Below are 20,460 nucleotides of genomic sequence, written 5' to 3'. Positions count from 1 at the left end.
TCCTCAAAAAACTAAAAACAGACCTACCATATGATCCAGCAATCCTACTCTTGGGTATTTAACAGAGAAAAATGAAAACACTAATTAGAAAAGACACATGCACCCCAATGTTTATAGTAGTATTATTTACAATAGCTAAGATACAGAAGCAAACTAAGTGTCCATCAACAGATGAATGGATAAAGAAGATGTGGTATATAATTACAATGGAATATTACTCAGCCATAAAAAAGAATGAAATAATGTCATTTGCAGCAACATGGATGGACTTGGAGGGTATTCTTCTTAGTGAAATAAGTCAGACAGAGAAAGACAAATGCTGTATGATATCACTTATAGTTGGAGTCTAAAAAATACAACAAACTCATGAATATAACATAAAAGAAGCAAACTCACGGACACAGAGAACTAATGGTTACCAGTGGGGAGGGGGAAGTGGGAAGGGGCAAGATAGGGGTAGGAGATTAAAAGATGCCGATTACTATGGATAAGATAAATAAGCTACAAGGATATATTATACAGCACAGGGAATATAGCCAATATTTTATAATAACTATAAACAGAGTACAACCTTTAAAAATCGTCAATCACTATGTTGTACACCTCAAACTTACATTGTACATCAACTGTACCTCAATAAAAAATACATTTCTATGATGACTATCTCCACTTGCTCACCTCCCATTCTCACTTAATCCTCTTCAGTCAGGCTTTTCTCTCTATAACTCCCACTAAAATGGCTCTTATCAAGGTCTCTGGTGATGTCTTGCCAAACTAACCATAAATTTCCTTACACCTTTATTGCATGACCTCTCGCCAGCATTTCAAATTGTTGACCATTTATTATTCCCTTAAACACTGTATTTCCTTTAGATTTTGATACCTCACCTAGTTTCTTCCTACCTCTCTGGCGGTCCTTTTTCTCAATCCTTTTCTTTGTAGGTTCTACCTTTTGTAGAGTGCTCCAAGGCCCTGCCCGTGGCTCTATTCTCTCTATGTAATCTCTCCCTAGGTGAGTTCCTGTGGACTCATGGCTTCAAATGCTATCTATAACCTTAATGAATTTCAAAGTTACTAAATTCATTATATCCAAATGCCTACTGACAACAGGACAACAAGACAATAGGCAATAAGTAACATTTTAAAGAGCAGATACGTCTCCTCACCTTGCTAGCCTAGCCAGTCTACATAAAGACGAGTAGAAGTTTGAAAAGTCCTTAAACAGGGATTTGTTGAAATAAAATACCTAAATTGTGAGTTGTCAACTTAGTGAGGGCTGATGTGAAATGAATCCTCTCTACACTAAGTTGGAGGGAGGGTAAATTACCCTCCCTATTTGAAACCAAATGAATTGGGATCCAAGAGATACACTGAAAGACATTTGAAATATATTTAAAAGGGAAGGCTGGCATCCCACCAGCTGTATGCTCACTGCGTTGTAGAAAATCAGAAACCCATTCTAGTGCTGCAACCAGAATGAAATGTGATGACCAAGTTTTTAGAGCTTGAAGTATATCCCCTGGAAACAGGAACCTGCTTTTTGCCTAGAGAAGTTTCAGAGAGAAAGGCTTGTAGAGCTGCCAGTGACAGCTGGGAGAAAAGAAACCACAGCCTAGGAACATGCTCTACTACCACTGTGTGGGTATGGCAAGAATGAACTAGTTTCCTATAGGCCAAGTGGAGGCTGAGGAAGGCAGCAAGACTTGAGCCATTGCCCAAGGGTTCCTTGCCTTCTCAGGGTAAGGGGACCATAGCACTAAAATCTTGTGAGGTGTAGGTGCAGGATAGGAACATGAAGTTAGGCAGAGTATACCACTCACATTCAACAACTGAATACACATTCTTTTCAAGCATGTATGGAATTTTTTACAAAAATTGACCATATGCTGGGTCATAAAACACATCTCAACAAATTCCAAAGAACTGAAATACAGTGTATATCCTCTCACACATAATTGCACTGAAAGGAGTATGTATTGAATATGTTGTTGAATACAGTTTTATATATTTCCATTAGCTAAAATTTGTTAATTATGATGTACAAATCTTACATATCCTTACTGATATCTCCTTGTGGTTTTGCCAATTTTTCCATCACATTTTGAAGCCATGCTATTAGGGTCATATTTAAAACTGTTAAATCTTCCTGATAAATTCAATTTTTCTATATGAGGTATCCCTTATTTCTAGAAATGCCTATTTATCTCAAAGCCTATTTTTAGTTATTCTGTGTAGAATATCATTTGCCCATCCTTTTATTTTCAACTTTTCTGAATTCTTATGTTTTAGCTGTATCTCTTCTAAACAGTTATATCAGTTATTTGTGCTGCATAACAAAAAGTTAGAAAGTGCTCAATGTTTAAAAGTTAAGAAATACACTTAGAAGTAATCCAAAGTCCAAAGAAATCAGAATGAAAATTAGAACATACTTTGAGTTGAGTAACAAAAATACTACATATCAAAACTTGTGAGATGAAGCTAAAGCCCTATTTAGAGAGAATATTATAATTTTAAAGTATATCTTTAAAAGGCTGAAAATTAATGAGCCAAACATCTTAAGGAGTTAGAAAAAGAACAGCAGATTAAATAGAGAAAGAAGAAAAGAAATAATAAAGGTGAGAAATGAAACAGAATAGGGTCAGCATAGCCAAAAATTGGTTTTATTTTGAAAAGACTAGAAAAAAATCAGTAAACCTCTGGGGAGGCTGATTTAAAATGCAAGAGAGAAGGCACAATTTATCAGTACTAAGAATGAAAATGGCAGTATCGTTACAGATTCTGCAGACATTAAGAGGATAATGAGAGGATATTATGGACAACTTCGTGTAATGAAAATTTAGATAACAAAGCCAAAATCCTATAAAAATAAAACTTACCCAAACTGACTGAAGAATAGAAAATAAGATATCGATTCATTAATTTAAAACTGTCCTAAAAAGAGAACTCCAGGCCCAGATGGCCTCACTGACAAATTCTATCAAACATTTAAGAAATATTTCCAATGTTAGATGAATTCTACCAGGAAATAGAAAAAGAAGCTATCTACATCAACTCACTTTATAAAGCTAGAATAACCCTTGATATCAAAACTCAATATGGAGGGACTTCCCTGGTAGTCCAGTGGTTAAGACTCTGTGCTCCCAATGCAGGAGGCCCAGGTTTGATCCCTGGTCAGGGAACTAAATACTGCATGCCACAACTAAAGATCCCACGTGCCACAACTAAGACCCGGTGCAGCCAAATAAATTAATTAATTAATTAAAAAAAGCAATATGGAGAGTACATTAAAAAATTATGGGCCAATCTAACTCATAAACAAAGATGCAAAAATCCTAAACAAAACATTAGGAAACGGAATCCAACGATACAGAAAAAGGACAATATATCATGACTCAAATTGGTTTTTTTTCTAGGAATGCCACATTAACAGATTAATGGAGAAACATCGTAAGATCGCCTCAAGAGATGAGGAATGAGTGTTGATAAAATTCAACAAATATTCATGGTAAGTACTCTTAGCAAACTAGGAATAAAAAGGAACTTCCTTAATCTAATAGAAGATATCTAATAAAAACCGGTAGTGTACATCATAGTGAAATGTTGAAAGTTTTCCCTTTGAGGTCAGGAATATGACAAAGATGTCTACTATCATCGCTTCTATTCAACACTGTACTGAAAGGGTCCAGCCAGTGTCATAAGGTAAGGCAACAAAAGGTAAAAAGATTTAAAAGGAAGAAACAAAACTGTCATTATTTGCATACAGTATGATTGGGTATGTAGAAAATCCAAAAGACTGTAGACATAAACTGTTAGTGTAAGTTTAGCAAAGTTGCCAGACACAAAATCATTATACAAAAATAAACAGCACTTCTACAGACCAGCTCTAAACATAACATGAAGAGTCTTTTGAGATACCACTTACAATAGTATCAAGTTCCTAGGAATAGACTGAACCAAAGATGTGCATGATTTCTTCCGAGAAAACTGTAAAACTTTATTGAGAGAATTTAATAAGCCAAATTATCAATATAACAACAGCATTTATGGCTTCAGCTTGTCTTCTTTTTAACTTATGACTGTCCAGCACCTAAAACATAAACATAACAGTTGTACATTACTTAGCAGAACTTTACTTAGACAATAAAAAAGGTACACAAAGGACACTACAGTTTTGGTTTCATAACATGAAACTAAAACCAGAACCCAAACAACTGCACAGGTTTCTATGCTACATGTACATTTTCAGGCATATGAGCACTAATTTTTTAAATGCATCATTCTTTTTGGTGGTATGAAGAAACATAGATTTCTCAAGCTCAGAACAAATTAAATCCTATGAGCCTATTTAAAGATAATTTAAGTAGAGAGCAAAAACTGCCAGTGATTTCAGTTAAAATAAAATCAACCTAACAAAAACTCCAAGAGGCAAAACAAGCAAGCAAACCCAGTGCTATTCAAATGCATCAACTTTAAGTATCCTTCTAATTACATATATTAGTTCAAATAATTATGTCATACTTGGAACTGTTCAAAGAGAAGACAAAGAACAGCATTCCATTTGGTTTGTCTCTTTTGTGCAAAAGTACTTCAATGATCCAGCTCAACCTTTATATGGCCTATATATAGAAAGGTGGCATTTGTTCCATTCACACCTGTTGTCCTGGAGTCAGCAGTAGTGGCACTCCCTTTAACTCTCAAGAGTATCCCAGTTTGGATGATAAAAATTACATGGTCACACTAGTTTTAAGCCACGACCATCATATATAACATTAAAATGTGAGGAAAAATACTACCATTTCTCAGCCTGGCTCACAATTTCGAAAACAACAAACCAACCTGGAAAAGCCAAAACATACAGATCCATATTATTTTTTGGCATCTAAAAGATAGTGATTTTTGAGAAACAGTTCTGGCAAATTAAAAAACAAAACATCAATACTATTGTATTGTTTAGATACCCAATTAGCACTGGGGTACGTTAATTTATGTACTTTAAAAAGTATTTGATCATTTGCCTTGGGTTTTAAAGGACTTCTACTCCGAAGTAATAATACTTTCATGTTTTATAATTCAACAACATGGACCTGACAATTCATTTCTTCCTGATACTGTCTTTGAATCAAGCATTTGGTGTCTGAACTACCTTTCAAATAATGTGTGTGTGCGATTTGCTATTAAAGTATAAAAATATTGTAGAAAACAACTACTCCATGACTTGCATTCTTAATAGATAACATACCTGCTTCTGGAATTTTAGCAGGCACTAGATTAGGTGGAATCTTCCCCTTCACATCAGGGTCATCTCCGTGCTCACCCCCAGTCTCTTCCAGACCCATTTCCTGGCTTGCACCTTCCAATTCAGGTTGATATAAATAGAGAGTTATTAATATAAGTGGTAAACCATAAATTAATGTTATTAAATAAAGCACTGCAGGTTAGTATTATAATAAATGTGATGCATAAGAACGCAATGAGCACTAAAGAGTTTTTTGCTAGAAAATGAAGTTGTGTTTCTCATATATTACCTCCTCTATGAAGCATGTTTTTTTCTAAAACTGTTTAAAACAAACTTAGTTGTCACGTTTGTAACCTATATACATGTCTATTATTGCACTTATTTCATCAGATCAGCTGTTTACGTGAATTTCTCTGACAAGAGAAACTCAAGATAGAAATTGTGAACTCAAGACAGAAATCATTCTCATTTGTATTTACATCCTTAGCACCTAGTACACTACCTGCCACCAAGCAGGCCTCAATAAATGAGTGAAAAAAAAGTCTTTAAAAATAGCAAGATGAGACAAACCCAAACTGAAGAACATTTTACAAAACACCTGGTTTGGACTCCAAAAGATGTCAATCTTTTGGACAAAGAAAGACAAAGAAATATTGAGGTACACTTCCAGGTGAAAGGAATCCAAAGAGAGATAACAACTAAATGCAACGGGTAGTCTTGGATTGGATCCTGGATCAGGAAAAAATAATGCTATAAAAAACATTACTAGACCAACTGACTATATATTAGATAATAATGTTTTCTCAATGTTAAATTTCCTGAATTTGATCACTGTACTGGGTTATGTAAGAGAATACCCTTGTTTTTAGGAGACACTTACTGAATTACTTAGAGAGTAAAGAGTTGTATTTGAAATTTACTCTCAAATGGTTTGGCAATAATAATATGTATGTTAATACCTAAAGCAAGGACACTATATGGCAAAATATTAGCAATTGCTGAATCAAGGTAAAGAGGATACAGAAGTACACTGTGCTTTCTTATAACTTTTCTGTACTTTTAAAAACTTTTCTAAGTAAAAAGTTAAAAAGAATATGTGACAACTAAATTATGGCTCAGGAAGACAAAAATATTGAAGACTTTAACAGCAACTAGGAAAGGATTTCATTTTTTATTTCTCTGCATTATGAAAAAATTTTTAAATTACAATCTAAGAGCTAACCAGAATATATCTAGGTTTGCTCAAACTTTTGATGCAATGACTTAACCCTGAAAACAAGATTCCAAAAAGGTCAAGTTTAACTAGAAAACAAGTGTATAATTTTGTCTACATTTAATGTTGCTTCCTTTGATTTGCTAATTTAGAGCCTTGGCAAGGACTGTATTTTCCAAGAACGCCAAATAATTTAAAACATAGGTGGGTAAAATGCTGAAAGAGGGAAAACTTATCACAGAGAGGGACTGCAGTCAGCTGCAAACTATACCTTTCCCTTACCAAACAGGTTTCCAGCCAATTTTCAGGGAACCCTTCATACCTGTTACTAGTATAACATCATAAATGAAATACAAATTGTCTCTCCATCCCCCTTCACCTTGAGCCACAGAAGTTCCTCCTTCTTTCTCTTGTCCAGGTTCGATATCCACATTCTCAGTTGGTGGTTCCTTTTGTTGAGATTTTTTGCCACCTAGTTTTGGGGCCTTGGGAGAGGGTAGGTGCAAATAAGAAGTATTGTTATTAATACTATAACAAGAGAAGGCACAAATATACATACTACGTGGACGTAACTAATCACCAATCTGAAGAGGCTTTTCCTATATCTTTATCCGTAAGTACTCTTAATAAAGTTACTCTTCCTATATAGAAAATAATCTAAGAAAGGAGTTATCTGCAAGGACCAATAATTCTGGAAACCATTTTCATCTTTTCTGGGCTGTGTGTTATTTGTTAATTAATAAGCACAACAGGGAAGTCATAGAGACGATTTCCAGGCTCATATCAATATACACATCCAGGTAATGCCAGAATGTAAGTCTACTTGCTCAATGTCTCAGTCATGAGATTCATTTTTCAACCATTCTCAGCAAGATAGCCTTTTATACAACAGATCTAAATTGGTTCAACAATTTTTTTGATTTTCTTTTATTAATTTCTGCCAAGGGAAGTAAGATATTAAAGCACTCACAACCACAGGTTCAACCGTATTGGAAGACTCTTGACCATCTCCCCTTCCTCTAGATCTTGATCTTGCTCGTCCACTCATATTTCACACTGAAAGCAGAAAATGGTGAACTGGAGAATGTAATTTAAAAAGACTATACTGGACTATTACCATGCTGACTGCAAATTCTTTTTTACATCTGGTGAGATTTCCAAAGTAAGTCTTGAATTAATAATAACTGCCTGCTTGCCAATAACATCAAATAAGGCTGTCAGCAAACCCCTCTGTTTCTCTCACAGCCAATTTGGCAGAGAAAGGACCTTCAAGTACTTGATTGAAAAGAAAAAAAAAGGTACGACTTAAGAGATTCAGTTTCACTCCCGAACTCTCCAATATGGAGAGATTTTGTAATATACAGCCACATCCAGCTTCCCACTGCTGACTCTGGATTCTGTGCTCTGTCTGCAGTTCCAGGGCCTCCAGGACCCAGATACCGCAAATAACGCCGCCATGACTCGTTCTACCTTCATCTGACCCCCCTGACCTCCACCGCCCACCGCCCTCCCTTTCCTGCCACCAGGACGAGAGCTATGGTGGCCGTGACACCTGTGGCGAGAAGGACGACGACCTCGAGGACCTTCCTCCTCAGAGGCCATAGATCGCACCGCCTGACCCTCCCGAAGCCCGCTGGCTCCCCCTCACACGCACGCACACTTAAACTCCAGGCAGGACAGATCTGTGGACCTACCTGCTGAGTTTCACCAGGCAGAAAGAACCGAGCTGTTAAGACGCAACCTTCACAGCTACGCACGCAAACTCCATCGCACACGCCGCACAAGGGCCGACAGGAAGGCGCGCAGCCCTGGGCATGCGCACTGCGTCTCGCGTGTGCCACATGGGCTGGTTTCCCCGCCCCCCCTCCCCAACCACGGACCAAGGAGTCTCGGATGTGTGGTCTGTCTGCAGTTCTGGTGCCTCCAAGGCTCAGATACCTCAAGTAATGGCCCCAAGCCTCGCTCTACTTTCAACTGCCCCTCTCCCCTCTGTGGCCCACTGTTCTCCCTTGCTCCGCCCCACCGCAAAGGGCCATAGCCACGATGCCTGTAGAGAGAAAGACGACGACCTCAAGGACCTTCCTCCCGGGAGGCCAAGTATCGCGCTGCACCCACCCACCCGAATCCCGCTGGCTCACACTCATTAACATCTATTCACACTTACACCAGCTGTGACACAGCTGAGAGCCTGGTGGAGAATCAGAAAGGGAATGAAAATGCTACCTACCTTTCGTTGCCACTTAAACGCGACTTCTGCGGAGTCGTCTCCACCTGCCAAGCCCAAGCCTCGGAGGTAAGCAGGGTAACTCCCACACGCAGACGCAGTAATGTGTGTGTCACGTGGGCTGTGGTTGCAGCCCTCTCTGACCAGGTAGAGGCTCCGCCCTGCCTGGAAGAGAATGTTGCTTCCCAGTCCCAAAAGAGACTTTGTCTTTCCTTTCTCCACGCCAAAAATCTTTCATTTCTTCTGTGTCTAGAATGTTCCCAGCCCTGATTGAACTCTCCAAGTTCTTCTCTCAGTGAGGCTGCTGCAGTGGCTCTCATGAGAGTCTTTAGTCTCCCCAGAGATGAGTGAAAGCTTTTAGGGTCTGAAAGAGTACAAAGGCATTTTTAAGCACGAGAGGGATCCAGAAAATGTAAAGAAAAGGATTAATAAATCCAAATACATAAGCCTTAAAACATCCTGTGACCCAACATTTCTACTTCTAGAACTTTATGTTAAGGTAACTATATTGGATGTGAACAAAGATTTAGATACATGGGACTTCCAAAGCAGCTTAATTTATAAAAGCATGGTCACGGACTGGCTATAGAAGTAAACCGAGGCACATTTGAAATATGGCTGCCCATCAAAACGAATGCTGAATGTTTGCTGTCATAGTGGTGCTGCTCACATTGTTACTAACTAGAAACAGCCGGTTATGGAGCATTGCGTATGTGCAGCATGATCCCAGAGGAAGTGGGAGGCTTTGGAGAAGTTCACCAGCACTACCACACCACCAACCCTCCTCTCAGATAGTAAATATGCCTTGTTTTCCTGAAGTCAGGAGCTTCCAGGGCTCCAAAGACATCTGGTTTTCCAAGGGTAACCCAGCAGATAAAATGCAGCCCTCGGGGTTGTAGGTCTTCTGCACCTGGTGCATCTCAAAGGGTTTCGACATCACCTAGGTGGTGTGGTCCTCTGCTGTCAGGGAAGGGGTGGGGGGAGGGGAGGGGGAGGACAGCAGCCCACTGCTCCTGCTTTGGGCGAACAAAGGTAGGTGGGTACCTGCAGGACAGGAAGGAGTTTGCCCAGCCTTTCCCTACCCCTCCCCCCCCCAAAAAAAACCCTTTTCTGTACTTGCATGTCCAGGACAGTTCCCAGGCCCTGCAGGTTACCTTTAGAGAAGCACATATTCTTTGAGAGTTAGAAAGATCCCTGTGGCAAAAATAGAATTGCCACATCCCTCCCTTCCTCCCTCCCTCCTCCCCATCCTCTCATACAGACAAGCTATAGAGTTAGAGCCAAGTAAAAATATATAATTCTTCCTTGATCTCACCAATCAGGGATAACCAGTTTTAATATCTAATCAGGAGCTACTTCTACAACTCAGATTCTTATGTGGATGAAATAAAGATTTATTGAGAAGGACTGAGTTCACATTGTCTTTAATCAGCATAAACTGTGGGTGCTAACCTCAGTCTGTTTCTCCTCATACAAAGCACTTTCATTGGCTCTTAGTCATTTCTTCTAACCTCCTTGAAAGGCTATCTGCAGCCCAGCTCCCTGACCTTGGGGCTTTGTCTATATGCAGCAGCTGTGTTCTCTGAGTAGGATCAAGTTTCTCCGGGACACTGCGAAGAAGTTAGAGGGAAGATGGGGTCCTTTCTGTGTGAGAGCTTGGAGTCTGAACTGAAGAAGAAACCCTGACTTGCCCAGTGCCGCAAGCCTTCCTGGGTAACCTCATCCTCAGGTAGTATTAGTGCAGAGCACGCTCTCTCACCAAGGACAATTGGGTACTCCCAAGCCCTTGTTTGTATCATTGTGATGATTGTAGATATCATTTCATTTTATGACACAAGTGATACCTGCTCCTTACAAATAATTCAGTCATGAAGAATTGGCCAGTGTCACTGTCTTTGTCATTATTTAAATCCCAGTATAAGTTCACCCAACTCTGGGTAGAATTAACGCTTGGCAATAATGGTGTTGCTAGGTCCCCTGAGGGGGGCCACAAGGCATCCCCTCCTGTCCCTCCACGCTCCCCTTCCTCACGTTAGCAGAAAAAAAAAGGATGTACCTTTTGTACATCCATTTGCCACAGAGATGATTATCGAGTGGGAACTGGCAGCTGTGCCCAGTGTGAAGTGGAGCAGGTGTCAAGGTCAAGGCCCAGGTGGTGCATGGGCCGAAGGTGAGCTCTGTGCAGACTGTTCAGAAACCCAATGGGAGAAATATGGGAAATGCTACCTGGGCCAGCTGTGAACGGGACGCACAGACACAAGGCTATGATAAAGCTGTGGTGAGGTGGCAGCTGTGGCTGTGCGGTGGGTGGGATGATGACCCGGCCCATTTCCAATACCTGGAGGAAGGAAAGATTCAGGGTTACATGCTGACCACAGGTGTGTGCTCCAGAGGGAGAATATGGTGGTCGGGAGTACTCTGGCCTTCTGGCCTCGGGTACCAGCCCTGTGGATCTGGGGATGGGCCAGACCTGGGAGAGTTACTACCCGCAACCATCACCCTCACCTGAAGTTGGGAGAAATCCCAACAGCCAGCCTTGTAGAGAGAGAGCAGTAGAGGGTGCATGAGGGGTGTCTTTGTTGAGCCCCAACAGCTTGTGCAACCCATCCCCACCCCATTAGATGGTGGGGAGGAAGCAGGTTTAGAGGTTCGTGAGAAACTCCTAATACTCTCAGTGTCTCTCAGTTAATAATGCACTAAGCACCCTTTCCCAGCAATCTGCCTCTTGGAACTCATCCTAAAGGTATATTCATCCAAGTAGACTGCAGTAAATACACAACAGTTGCAAAAGTGAAAACTCAAAAGTGCCTGTGTGTTCAGCAATGTACTTGCTCATATGAATTACAGTAAAACTAGACCATGGAAGTTTTGCAGCCCATGAAGAATTAGATAAATTAACATGTATTGATATAGAATGATATCTGTTAATTAAAGTTAAGTAGTACAAAAAAGGCTGTAGAACACTCTAGTGTGATTCTATGGTTTTAAGCAGACACGTGACTATGTGTATGTATTTATGTTCATTTGTTCATGGTCTTTTTAATATTGTAAGTAAAATTGGAATGAACATCTTACACTTGTGCTGTGGCATGCTTTTCTCATACTTTCTTAGGATGTATTCCTGGAAATTGAATTGCTAGGTGAAAGGAAAGTGCGCGTTTAAACGTTTTTAATGTGTATTGCTAGATGACTCAAAGAAGTGAGAAACCATTTTACACTCCAGCTTGCATACAAGAAGTCCTGTTTTCTTCCAACCTCGCAATTGTTGGGTATAACATTAGTTCTTTTTCTGCTATTCTGATGGACACTAGTATCTGAATTTGCATTATTATAAATAATAAGCTTTAACATTATTATTCAAGTAATTCATGCTCATAGTAAAAATAAAAAGTAAAATTGGAAAGAGAATTAAGAATCAATCTTATGGCCCCACACGCGCCGGCCGCGGCCGCCCCCGGGGAGTTCGCGGAGCGCGCGGAGCGCGCGGAGCGCAGGTCCCGCGGCGGCGGCGGCGGCGGCGGCGCGGGCGGCCGCGGGCGCCGCCGCCTCCTCCTCCATGGCTGTTTACCCGGCTGCATTGTGGGAGTTTGACCTCCGCCTCCGCTTGCGCCGCCGCCAACCGCCGCCTCCGCTTGCGCCGCCGCCAACCGCCGCCTCCGCTTGCACCGCCGCCAACCGCCGCCTCCGCTTGCGGCGCCGCCAACCGCCGCCTCCGCTTGCAGCGCCGCCGCCACCGCCGCCGCGCACGCCATGGACGCCCTGACTGACTACGAAGTCATACGGAAGCGTATCCTGATTGATGGAGATGGCGCTGGAGATGATCAGAGAATTAATCAACTAGTGAGACGTTTCATTAAATGGTGCAACTCTGGATCCCAGGAAGAGGGATACAGCCAGTACCAACATATGCTGATCACACTGTACCAATGTGAACTTTCAATGGGCAAAGCTTCAATGATGTATGATATGAATCTCAGAGAAGTGGAAAATTATGAAAAAACTTACAAAGAAATAGAATGTAGCATTGCTGGAGCACATGAAAAAATTGCTGAGTGCAAAAAGCAAATTCTTGAAGCAAAACGAATACGAAAAAACCGCGAAGAATATGATGCATTGGCAAAAGTGATCCAGCGTCATCCAGACAGGCATGAGACATTAAAGGAACTAGAGGCTCTGGGAAAAGAACTAGAGCATCTTTCACATATTAAAGAAAGTGTTGACGATAAGCTAGAATTGAGAAGGAAACAGTTTCATGTTCTTCATAGTGTCCTCCATGAACTTCAGCAAACACTGGAAAATGATGAAAAGCTCTCAGAGGTAGAAGAAGCTCAAGAAACAAGCATGGAAACTGATCCTAAACCATAGACCAACTAATCACTCACCATTCCCAAGAATATTGAAGTAGCAACATGATCTTAGTGTGTTCAGAATTTGTTGTGCTCTTGAGACATTTAAAGTTTTGGCGGTGAACTATGTTGCTTTTAAATTTTAATGCACAGTTCATTCATATTTCTTCACACAAAGGGAGATGACTTCATTATATATTTGTTTTTATTGAAATGCCTTTTTATGCTTAAAAGATAGGAAGCAACATCCAAAAATGTTTAATAAAATATTTTCAACCGAGATATGTTAGTGCTCATTGGTATTCTAGGTAGTTTTTAACTGGTAACATTGATTTGCTCACAAAATAAGTGGAAGATAGTGAGAAGGTGGCATTTCTAGGATGTACCTGAGAAAATTAGTCAATTTCTGGAAATCGTTACCACTTTTGAAAATGAAGTCCATGAATAGGCTCTCAGGAGGGCTGTGAACTTATGAAATTATGTACAAAATGTTTGTGGTGTATGCTTTTTGTGGGAGAGGTTCCATGATATTAAGAATCACTGATATCAGAGGTAATTACAAGATGCAAAGTAAATCAATATGCATTAAAAAAATAGAATCAATCTTATAACTCGAGCATCCATTAAAAACCTCTCTGCCATTTTAGTGCATATAGTTACATATATATGTCTCACACATTCATTCTAGATTATCATCCATGCTGCAGCAAACATCCTCATGGATCATTCCCTACCCACTTCCTTAATTATTTCTTTAGGAAAAATAATCATACATAAACGAAAAGAGGCTTGAGAGTATTTCCAACTTGTCCAACATCACACCCTTGGCAAGGTATTCCAGGCATTAAACCTGTGTCTTTTTGCTCCCATTGCCTTTGCTTGTTTCTTTACATCACTGACTGCTGGTTCCCTTGAATTCCTTAACTCAAGGAAAAGCTTAGCAACCCCATGACCACCATCCATGAGAGGTGATGTGGTGTAAGTACCCACGTGTGCGAGATGTAGCAGTCCCTGAAGGAACATAATGAGCTAAGTCATGGAACCTGGCAGGCCCTGACATGCTTGGCAACTGCAGAGGCCACTGAGGCTGGAGACTCAGGCTGCAGGTGAAAGGAGGATCTTTTCTTTGGTGTTCCTGACCAACAGCAGACCACAATGAGTGCACAAGTAGATTGTGAATATAAATATTCTGTGAGGTAATTTTTCTAAATCACTGCCTGGTAAACAAGAAGGAAGTTTACATGATTGCAAAGGAACATTCATGTAAATCTCATTGATAAAGTATATGATTTTAAACTTTGACTCCAACAATCTGCAAACTCCTTCAGATACTACACATGGACATTTAGTTGTTGCACACACACTCACATGTATTCAGATAGCTATTGCTTAGTGGTGGCATATCTGGGCAATTCACCTGAAGTGGTGGAGGGGAAGGAAGGTTCTTGACAGCTCCATCACCCGAAGGAGTTGCCCCTTTTCCTCCCTCCTCCTTATCCAGAAGCCTCCAAGTTTGCTTTTCTATGCCAACTGATCCCAAAATTTTAATTGTGCTTTCAGTCTTTATTGATGGTGTTCAGGCTTCTCACCTGGCCTAGAAAGCTCATCTGCCTTTGGACTTCTCTCTCAGGTGAGTTTACTCTTAGGCACATATCCCCCAGTAGTCAGGCAATTAATCGGTAAGGGTACCGTGGTCATGCTGGCCTTTGCTGGCTCTTATGCCCCTGCCTGTATGCCTTTGCCAAAAATCAGTTGTCCGTATATTTGTGGGTTTATTTCTGGACCCTCTGTTCCATTGATCTATTTGTCTGTCTTTATGCCAATACTACACTATTGTGATATAGTTTTATAATAATTCTTGAAATCTTGTTTTGTCTAATCTAGGTCCTTTGCATATCCATATAAATTTTAGAATCAGCTTGTCAATTTCTACAAAAAAAGAAAAGAAGAAAGAACTGCTGGGATTTTGATTAAGAGTACAATAAATTTATAGATCAATTTGGGAAGAATTGCCACATTAACAATTTGGAATCTTCAGACCGATGAACAAGATATAATCTCTCCATTAACTTAGGTCTTAATTTTTTTTTATTAATTAATTAATTTATTTATTTTTGGCTGCACTGGGTCTTCATTTCTGTGTGCGGGCTTTTCTCTAGTTGCGGCGAGCAGGGGCTACTCTTTGTTACCGTGCGTGGGCTTCTCATTGCAGTGGCTTCTCTTGTTGTGGAGCACGGGCTCTAATGCACATGGGCTTCAGTAGTTGTGGCATGTGGGCTCAGTAGTTGTGGCTCACGGGCTCTAGAGCACAGGCTCAGTAGTTGTGGCACACAGGCTTAGTTGCTCCGCAGCATGTGGGATCTTCCTGGACCAGGGCTCAAACCCATGTACCCTGCATTGGCAGGCAGATTCTTAACCACTGCACCACCAGGGAAGTCCGACTTAGGTCTTAATTTCTCTCAGCAATATATTGTAGTTTTCAGTATACAGATCTTTCACTTCTTTTGTCAGATTTACTCCTATGTATTTCATGTTTTATGCTCTTATAAATTGGTTTTTATTTCAATTTTGATTATTGTTAGTATATAGAAATACAACTGATTTCTTTACATTGAGCTTGTTTCCTGTAACTTCGCTAGACTCACTTGTTGGTTTTAGTAGCTTTTAATTAGATTTAATCACACTTTCTATGAAAATGATCATGTCATCTGTGGATAGACAGTTTTACTTCTTTATTTCCAATCTGGATGCATTTTATCTCTTTATCTTGCCTGATTACACTATCTAGAACCTCGATTACAGTGTTGAATACAAGTGGTAAAAGTGGACATCCCTGTCTTGTTCCTGATCTTAGGGCAAAACATTCTGCAGTGAGACAATCATATGGGTATTTTCTTTTTTAGTTTGTTAATATGGTGAATTTCATTGGTTTCTTTTCAAATATTAAACCAGCCCTGCATTACTGAGATAAATTCCATTCAGTCATGATGGAACATATTGTTAGAGTCAGTTTGTTAAAATCTTGTTTAGAATTTTTGCATCTATATTTATGAGGGATATTGATCTGTAGTTTCCTTTTCTATTAAGGTCTTTAGCTGGTTTTGGAATCCAGGAAATTCTGGCCTCATAGAATGAGTTGAGTAGGAAAGTATTCTTTCCTCTTCAATATTTTGGAATCATTTGTGTAGAATTGGTATTATTTATTCCTTAAATGTTTGGTAGACTTCTCCATTGATGCCGTCTGAGTTTGGAGTTTTCTTTATGCAAACATATTTTCACTAAATTTTAATTTCTTTACTAGATAAAGAGTTATTCCGGTTTTGTATTCTTAAGTAAGCCTTGGTAGTTTGTATCTTTCAGATTGTCTGTTGTATCCTTGCTGATATTCTGCCTATATGTTCTATCCATTATTGAGAAAGGGATATTGAAATCTCAGACTATAATTGTGGATTTGTCTATTTCTCCTTGCAGTTCTATCAGTTTTAGCTTCATGTATGTTTTAGCTATTATTAGGTACATAAACATTTAAGATTGTTAGAATGTCGTGAACATAAATGTAAAAGTCCTCAACAGAATATTAGCAAATTGAATCTAGCAATATATAAGAAGAATAATACACCACAACTAAAAGAGGTTTATTCCAGGAATACAAGGCTAATTCAATATTCAAAAATCAGTCAATGTAATCCTCCATATTAATAGTCTATAAAGAAAACCACATGGTCATGTCAATTGATGCAGTAGAAGCATTTGACAAAATACATCCATTCATGATGAAAATTCTCAGCAGACTAGGACCAGAAGGAAACTCCTTGAATTTGGTAAAGGGTATCTACAAAAGAATCTACAACTAGCATCGTATTTTATGTTGAAAGACTGAATGCTTTCCTCCAAAGATCAGGAATGAGGCTCGCATGAGAATGTGAAGCTCTCAGGGGATTCCAAGGGACTCAGCCATGTGGGGTTCCCACCCTCTTGTAGGCTTTTCCTCTAGGAATACCAGTAGGTTCACAAGAGAATCCAGAAAAGTTCCCCTGTGGTGCTGGCAAGGGGAGGAGAACAGCCTCTGTCAAAATCCCCCCAGACCCATTTCCCCTATCTCTCTTACAGAACATAAAAGCTTAATCTGCAGGCACTGGTAGAATTCTACTGCAACTAGGGGAAGGCAATGGAAACCATCAAGGAAACTTGGCCTATCATCTTCCCTATCATCCCTAAGTAACAAAAGCTTCCATTTTCAGGAGCCAGGGCATCAAAGCTGTAGCCAGAGTGCATGGGTGGATACCCATGCAGCTGGGAGAAGCAAACAGGGGAAGAAAAGCTCTACTCATGGAGGAAGGAAAGGAACATTCTAAAGGCCACTCCACCAAGACACACACAGTGCTTGCCTAAGAATGAGGCTTAATCAAAACACCAGAGAAGACATTTTCCTCCCACCCCTACTTCCATCAGAGCCTTTAACATATTAGCTACAATTATTTTGTCTGATAATTTCATCATCTGTGTTATATCTGAGTTTGGTTCTGATGATTGGTTCTTTAGACTGTGTGTTTCTTGCCTTTTTGTACGCATAATAATTCCATGTGGAAAGTGTGACAGGTTATATAGGACAGTAGATACTAAAGTAAATATTTTGTATGTTTGGAGAAGAGTGCAGTTATTTTTCCTAGGATTTTAGTATGTGTACTTCTCCTAGGATTTAGTATTAATCTAGTAAGGATTAGTACTAAGTTTGAAGTTTGTTCTTGCTCTGTTTATTCTCTCTGTTCAGTGAGAGATGTCTGAAATCAATGGGATTCTGTTTCCAAAAGTTTAAGGCTGAGGTACTCAGGGGTCTGTGTTCGGCATGTGAGGTCTCTGAACTTTGAGAGGATCTGTGTCCCAACTTTTGAATATGAGGTATTTGGGGTCTGTTTTCAGAGTGCGAAGTCTGTGAAATTTTAAAGGGTCTGTGTCCCAAGGATTCAGTTGGAGTTATTTGGGGGTCCATAGTCAGGGTGCAAGGCCTCTGAAACTTTGAGCGTCTCTGTTCTAAGATTTGATTCTGAGGGGTTTGGAGGCCTGTGTTCAGGGTGTGAGCTCTCTGACCTCTGTAAGTTCTGTGACTCAAGGTTTTGACTCTAATGTAGTAGTTTGTGTTCACAGTGTGGAGTCTTTGAGGATTTATGTTGCCGAGGTTTGAATCTCAAGTCATTGTGGGTCTCTGTTCAGGGTGAAAGGTCTCTGAAATCTAGGGGGATCCATTTCCAAAAGTTAAGTTTCATGTATTTGGAGTTCTGCATTCATGGCCTGAAGTCCTCTGTACTTTTAGAGGATCTGTGTCCCAAGGATTCAGTTTGTTATTTAAGGGTCTGTATTCAGGGTTTGAGGCCCCTGAGATTTCCAGTTTCTGTTCCCAGGTCTTAGTCTTAGGGATTAGGAGGCTTGAGCTCAAAGGGTGTATGGCCTTTGAACTTTTAGAAGGTCTGAGTCCCACATTTGGATCCAGGGTATTTGGGGGTCGGTGTTCAGGAAGTGAAATCCATGGATTCTTTGAAGGTTTTTGTTCCAGGTTTTTTGCCCAAGGTGTTTGGAAGCCCATGTTCAAGGTATGAGGTCTCTTATCTCTCTAAGGGCATTTGTTATATGTTTTGAGTCTTAGACACTTTGAGGTGTATGCTAATGTTCTCTGAAATTTTTCAGGGTCAGTCCACATGTTTGAGTCTGAGGTAACTGCTGGTCTGTGTTTAGGTGTAAGGTCTCTGAATTTTTTTCAGGGTCTACATTGTAAGGTTTGAATCTGAGGTAATTGGGGGCCTATGATCAAGTTGTGAAGTCTTTGAAATTTTAAGCTTGGATCCCAAGTTTCAGAGGTATTTTTGCTCTGCATTCAAAGAGTAAGGTTCTTGAATCTTTTTAAGTTCTGGGTTCCAAGTTTTTGTGTCTGAGTTTTTATACATCCCTGTTCGGGGTGTGAAGTCTCTGAACTCTTTGAGGATCTGTATTCCAAGGTTTAAAATCAGAGGTTCTCAGGGTCTGTGATCAGGGTGTGATAGGTGTCCAAACTTATTAACTGAGCTCCAAGGTTTGCTCTGAAGTCTTTGAGGGTCTATGTTGTAAGATTTGAATATGAAGTACTTGTGGGTCTCTGTCGGTTTATGAAAGTTTAAATCTGAGATATTTGGGGGTCCGTGTTTAGGAAGAAGGGTGTCTGAAATTTTGAAAGTCAGATTTGAATGTGAGGCATTTGGAGGTCAGTGTTATGTGTGCACATTCTCTGGACTCGTTGAGGCCTGTGTCCCTAGGTTTGAATATGAGGTATGTGGGGATCAGTGTTTAGGGTGTGAGCTCTCCAAATTCTTTGAGGGTCTGTGTTCAGTGGTCCTGGGGTTTTGTGATCAGGGTGTGAGAGGTGTCCAAACTTATTAACTGTCTGTGCTCCAAGGTTTGATCTGAAGTATTTGGGGGTCTGTGATCTGGATATAAGGTCTCTTGGTGCTTTAAGGGCATTAGTACCAAAGTTTGATTGTGTTCTGTGGGGCTTTGAGTTCAGAGTTAGAGGTTCTGAAACACTTTGATGATCTACCTTCCTAGGTTTCAGTCTGATGTTACAGGGAATCTGGGTTTGTGCATTAGGTCTCTGAAATCATTGAGCATCTCTGTTTTCATGCTTTGAGTCTGAAGTGTTTGGAAGTCTATGAGCAGGGTGTGAAGTCTCTGAATCTTTTGATGGTCTCTGTTGCAAGTGTAGAGTTTGTGGTATTAGGAGATTTGTGTTGGGTATATGAAATTTGTGAAACCTTATATTGCCTATGCCCCAACGTTTGAGTTGGAGGAGGTATTAGGTGTCAGTGCTCAAGCTGACATCTCTGTCAGGAATTTTATGGGGTCTGTTTCCCAAGTGTTAATCCTGAGATATTTGGGAGTCTGAGTTTAAAATGTGAGGTCTCTGGGCTTCCCTGGTGGTGCAGTGGTTAAGAATCCACCTGCCAATGCAGGGGACACGGGTTCGAGCCCTGGTCCAGGAAGATCTCACATGCTGTGGAGCAACTAAGCCCATGTGCCACAACTACTGAGCCTGTGCTCTAGAGCCCATGAGACAACTACTGAGCCCACGTGCCACAACTACTGAAGCCCGTGCACCTAGAGCCTGTGCTCCGCAACAGGAGAAGCCACCACAATGAGAAGCCTGCGCACCGCAACGAAGAGTAGTCCCCGCTCGCCACGACTAGAGAAAGCCCGGGTGCAGCAACAAAGACCCAACGCAGCCAAAAATAAATAAATAAATTTATTTAAAAAAACAATGTGAGGTCTCTGGAGCTTGAGTGGGAGATGTTTATGGTCTTTGTTCAGATGTGAGGTCTGTGAAATCATTCACTGTCTATGTTCCACAGCTGAATCTGAGGGATTTGGGGTTCTGATTTTAAGCTGCGAAGTCTGTGTTATCACTGCGGGTTTGTCT

General features: G+C 40.4%; 2 protein-coding genes across 2 annotated transcripts; one reads left to right on the top strand and one right to left on the bottom strand.

Annotated features, from left to right (window-relative positions):
- Positions 1–4,016: 4,016 nt before the first annotated feature.
- On the bottom strand, positions 4,017–8,734 carry PAGE4 (PAGE family member 4). Its single transcript, XM_007182650.2, has 5 exons — positions 8,677–8,734; positions 7,420–7,505; positions 6,829–6,934; positions 5,240–5,350; positions 4,017–4,087 (listed from the first exon to the last, which is right to left on the bottom strand). Exons 2-5 carry the CDS (start codon positions 7,495–7,497, stop codon positions 4,071–4,073), a joined length of 312 nt encoding a protein of 103 aa, XP_007182712.1. The 5' UTR covers positions 7,498–7,505; positions 8,677–8,734; the 3' UTR covers positions 4,017–4,070.
- A 3,689-nt stretch (positions 8,735–12,423) lies between these two features.
- Positions 12,424–13,131, top strand: LOC130706476 (THO complex subunit 7 homolog). Its single transcript, XM_057538638.1, has one exon. The coding sequence runs from the start codon at positions 12,424–12,426 to the stop codon at positions 13,036–13,038; it is 615 nt and encodes a 204-aa protein (XP_057394621.1). The 3' UTR covers positions 13,039–13,131.
- Positions 13,132–20,460: the final 7,329 nt, after the last annotated feature.

Source organism: Balaenoptera acutorostrata, chromosome X (genome assembly GCF_949987535.1).
Source record: "Balaenoptera acutorostrata chromosome X, mBalAcu1.1, whole genome shotgun sequence".
Taxonomy (NCBI): domain Eukaryota; kingdom Metazoa; phylum Chordata; class Mammalia; order Artiodactyla; family Balaenopteridae; genus Balaenoptera; species Balaenoptera acutorostrata.
Note: the sequence above shows the minus strand (reverse complement) of the source record. Positions and strands in the feature narration are given on the sequence as shown.

Bases quoted from the DNA above. Each gene is read 5' to 3' on its own strand.
- LOC130706476 (XM_057538638.1), top strand. From the start codon at position 12,424: ATGGACGCCCTGACTGACTACGAAGTCATACGGAAGCGTATCCTGATT.
- PAGE4 (XM_007182650.2), bottom strand. From the start codon at position 7,497: ATGAGTGGACGAGCAAGATCAAGATCTAGAGGAAGGGGAGATGGTCAA. The intron at 6,935-7,419 runs GTGAGTGCTTTA...CCCTCTCCCAAG, and splicing joins ATACGGTTGAACCTGTGGTT to GCCCCAAAACTAGGTGGCAA. The intron at 5,351-6,828 runs GTGAAGGGGGAT...CTGAATTGGAAG, and splicing joins AGGAACTTCTGTGGCTCAAG to GTGCAAGCCAGGAAATGGGT.